Source organism: Pteropus alecto, unplaced genomic scaffold, assembly GCF_000325575.1.
Source record: "Pteropus alecto unplaced genomic scaffold, ASM32557v1 scaffold88, whole genome shotgun sequence".
NCBI lineage: Eukaryota > Metazoa > Chordata > Mammalia > Chiroptera > Pteropodidae > Pteropus > Pteropus alecto.
The window spans coordinates 9,716,252-9,720,092 of NW_006494611.1; the positions used below are offsets into that span (position 1 = coordinate 9,716,252).

A 3,841-nucleotide genomic window follows, 5' to 3' on the forward strand; every position below is an offset into this window, starting at 1 on the left:
TGTTTTTTTTTTTTTGTTTTTTTTTTTTTATAAAGAATTTCATTCTGCTCATCTAGTTGTTTTTTCAGTTCCTGAAATTGTTGATATGATTCATTTTAGATCTCAATGAGTTTTTTCAGAAGTATCATCCTGAATTCTCTGTCATTTAAGTTGCATATTTCAATATCTGTAAGCTTATTTTCTGGAGATTTTTCTCTCCCTTTCTGAGCTGCCTTGTCACCTTGGTTGTTCATGGTGTTTAATGGACTATTTCTTTGCCTGGGCATTAATAGAAGTGTATTCTGATTTTTCCCAGAAAGAAGAGTTATTATATAAAGATCTCTCTTTAGCCTGTTGCAAAGGTGCTTTTCTTTTGGTTTCCAGTAGGTGGTGTCTAAGCCTCTTGGATCTGTGCTTTATATAAAATCTTATAATGCTTTTTATTTTCTTGTAGATGTTTAATCATGCTCACTTCTCTCAGTCTTAGTCCCTGTCAGTGTTAGCAACAGTTTCAGTAGCGTTTGCTCAGATTCCCCTGGGACTCTGCAGTGTTCAGTCTCAGAGGATATGGGGGGAGGGGCCCTCTGGTTGGGGAGTGGGAGCTGTGGCTCAGCCTTGGTGTTATAACTGTGGCTAGTAAAAATCAACTGTTGTTTCTCTGCCATCCTGTTCCGCTTTTCTGCTTTCTGCCCTGATGACTGAGCCCTGCCACCGGCAGCGTGGAGCTCACAGCACTTCCGGGGAGGGCTGTTCAGAGAACTTGTCGCTCCTTCTCCTCTCCCCCTCCTCATGCAGGAAGCTCCGGCAGCTGTGAGAGGCAGCTTTATTTCTCCTAGTCCACTGCCCAGATACCTGGGGTTCTGACCTATGGTAGCTGTTATGCACAGATCCCACGCTCAGATGTGCTGGTGTGCAGTTTGGGTGTTTTTTGTTGAGTTTTAGATGTTCAGCTTATTGTTGTTTCAAGGAGAGAGATCTGGAGATGTCTCCCACTCCGCCATGTTTCTGACGTCTGAAGGCTCCACTGGGAGAGGATCTGCTTACAAGATCACTCGCATGGTTGCTGTCAGAATTCAGTTCTTTGTGGACTGTTAAACTGAAGGCCTCAATTCCTCAAGGGCTGTGGATGAGAGGCCCTCTTCAATTTTTTGTTATGTGGGCCTTTCCAAGGGTGCTCACAGACAGCAGTTTGAACACCATGGGGCTTGGTCCGGATGGGTTGATTGTGAGGTTTCCTGGGAGGGTGAACAGGGCGAAAATGGAGCCCTTGGGAAGTGCTGTGTGACTCTGGGCAGGTAGGGGATTATCAGAAGGTCCATATAAATGTACAGAGAGAGGGTGGGTTGATACCCGCTAGGTACCGGAAGCAACTCAGATAATTTCTTTCTCTCATTTTAATAAATACCATTTACCTTTACCTTGGCATACAGGGGCTTTTGTGGCAGGACTGGATGCTGGGCTTGTTTACAACTCCTTCCCTAAGATGGGAGAATCTTGGATCCCAGAGGATCTCTTTACCTTCTCCCCTACCCTGAGGAATGTTTTTGAGAATCCCACCATGGTGCAGTTTGATCACCGGCTCCTGGTAAGTCTGTCTGGTGGTTACTGGCTACCCAGCACAGGGTGCCTCTCACGGGCTTTGGGGTGTCTGAAGCACTAACGGCAACAGTGAGGGCAGAGTGGGAACTGGATTTCCTTTTCTTTTTAGAAGAAATTTAGTACCAGATCTCTAATGTGCTGTTTTTGTCCTGTTTACTCACACCCCTCCAGCCAAATTTAGACTTTCAGGATACTGCCAACTTCTTAAAGTTTAAATATGCCTTTCACCATCTGGTAAAAGATAACTGCTCTCATTCCTGCACACACATAGGAGAGTCATTTTAGCAGAAGTGAGGTAGAGTCGAAAAGAGAGTGCAAAGACAGTAGTTGCCGAACACACAGCTATCAGAGCTGAACCAGAACCCCAAGGAGCCAAGAGCATCACAAATACTCCTTGTATCATTTAAGCTAAGGTTTATTAAGGGCCTGCTGTGGGTCATGTTAAAATTGGCTTGGGTCTATGGCCATGCTACCCTGAACAAGCCCAATCCCATTGATCTCAGAAGCTAAGTAGGGTCCGGCCTGGTTAGTACTTGGATAGGAGACCATCTAGGAAGACCAGGTGCTATGGGCGTAAAAAATTAAAAAATAAGGGATTGTAAGCTGACAAGGTCCTTGCAATCTGTGAAGTCAACCAAGGGTTGCCTCGCATAAACAAACAAATAAATAAATAAAAGATTGGCTTGGTTTCTCGGGAATGATAAACTGGAGCAGGGAAATAGCAGCAGCAAGGATTCCAATGAGAAGCAGAGTGCAGTTGCAGTAAAGCAGGTGAGAGGGATGGGGTTCAAGCCTTCCTGGTGGGAGTGGGACTTGAGGAAAATGGTGAATCTAAGAGAGGAATAGAAGATTGGCTGTAGAAGTGAAGGTGAAGAAAGATCAAAGGAGATCCCAAAGTTTCTTCTGTGGCATGCTTAAAACACAACCAACAGAAATGGGACTATTGGAATGAGTGTGGAGCTAGAGAAGGGAGGATGTCATCAGATTGAGGTATTTTGAGTGTGAGAGGATAGTAGTACATCCAAAGCAAGAGGTCCAGAGGACTCAGATATCCAAAGAGAATACTAGGGCTGGAATCTGAGTTAACCTTGTGTGGGCTCAGTCCCCACCACCACACATGCCCCTCAGTCACTCAGAGACACCTGAGTGACTTTGGATTAAGCAAAGTCTGGTTAAAATTGTCATCACTGACAGCTCTGAAAAGGAAAATAAGTGAAATAGGTATAGAAATATGACAGAAAACATTTTCCTTGACATCATGGAAGGCAGAAGGAGACCCCATTGCCAGTCTCAGACCCTCATTCTGAAGGGGCGGGAATGAACACGAGACTTTAGATCTTTTTTCACACTAGCTGGCAGCACCACCACTTCCTGTACTCATAGCCCAGAAAAATAATAGCCCTCATGTGCTGGGGTCAGCCCTATTTTCAAAAGACAGGATTAGAACTCCTTTCCAACTTGAGCCCAGCAGGATGGTTCGGGCAAAGAAGGGTGGAGAGAAGGGCCATTCTGCCATCAACGAGGTAGTGACCAGAGAATACATCATCAACATTCACAAGTGCGCCCATGGAGTGAGTTTTAAGAAGCATGCCCCTCAGTTGCTCAGAGAGATCCAGAAGTTTACCATGGAGGAGACAGCAACTCCAGATGTGTGCATTGACACCACACTAAACAAAGCCATCTGGGTCAAAGGAAGAAGGAATGTCCCATTCCGTATCCCAGCGCGATTGTCAGAAAATTAATGAAGATGAAGATTCACCAAACAAGCTCTATACGTTGGTTACCCTTGTGCCTGTCACCACTTTCAAAGATCTACAGTTAACGTGGATGAGAACTAACTGCTGATTGTCGAATGAAGATATAAACTGCAAAATAAAATGAAATAATAAAATATAATATAAACAGGATTAGAATAGAGATAAAATTAGGGCTAAGGATACAAAGAATGATTTAAAACGTGAGGGCCAAGCCTGGGTGACACCCACATTGGAAAGTGGATGAGATCACTGAAAGAGAGTGTGTGGATAAAGTGATAGGTGCAGAAACTTTAGGTGATGCCCTGGGGAACACTGACATTTAAGTGGCAAATGGAAGAGGAGCAGGAAAGAGACTGAGAGGCAGTAATCAGAGGTGGAACTGTAAGCGGTTCTCTGTCTGGGGCAGGAAAGTGCTTAGTGGTTACTCAATGGTTCTGGAGGAGATACCTATAAGGTGAGCAGAAATCGGGAGGGTGGGACAGTTCTTCCCGGCACTCGATGACACT

General features: G+C 44.8%; 1 protein-coding gene and 2 pseudogenes across 2 annotated transcripts in view; all 3 read left to right on the plus strand.

Moving 5' to 3' along the window:
* LOC102894812 (cytochrome c oxidase assembly protein COX15 homolog) overlaps positions 1-1,654 on the plus strand; it is a 53,183-nt gene extending 51,529 nt beyond the window's left edge. For both annotated transcript variants that reach the window (XM_025042292.1, XM_015599895.2), the window contains one exon: positions 1,410-1,654. In XM_025042292.1, the coding sequence (XP_024898060.1) occupies positions 1,410-1,639 (230 nt within the window). In that variant the 3' untranslated portion in view covers positions 1,640-1,654. The remainder of the gene's footprint in view (positions 1-1,409) is intronic.
* A 380-nt stretch (positions 1,655-2,034) lies between these two features.
* Positions 2,035-2,152, plus strand: LOC112474221 (annotated as a pseudogene).
* Positions 2,153-2,182: 30 nt separating this feature from the next.
* On the plus strand, positions 2,183-3,835 carry LOC107196697 (annotated as a pseudogene).
* The last annotated feature ends 6 nt before the right edge of the window (positions 3,836-3,841 follow it).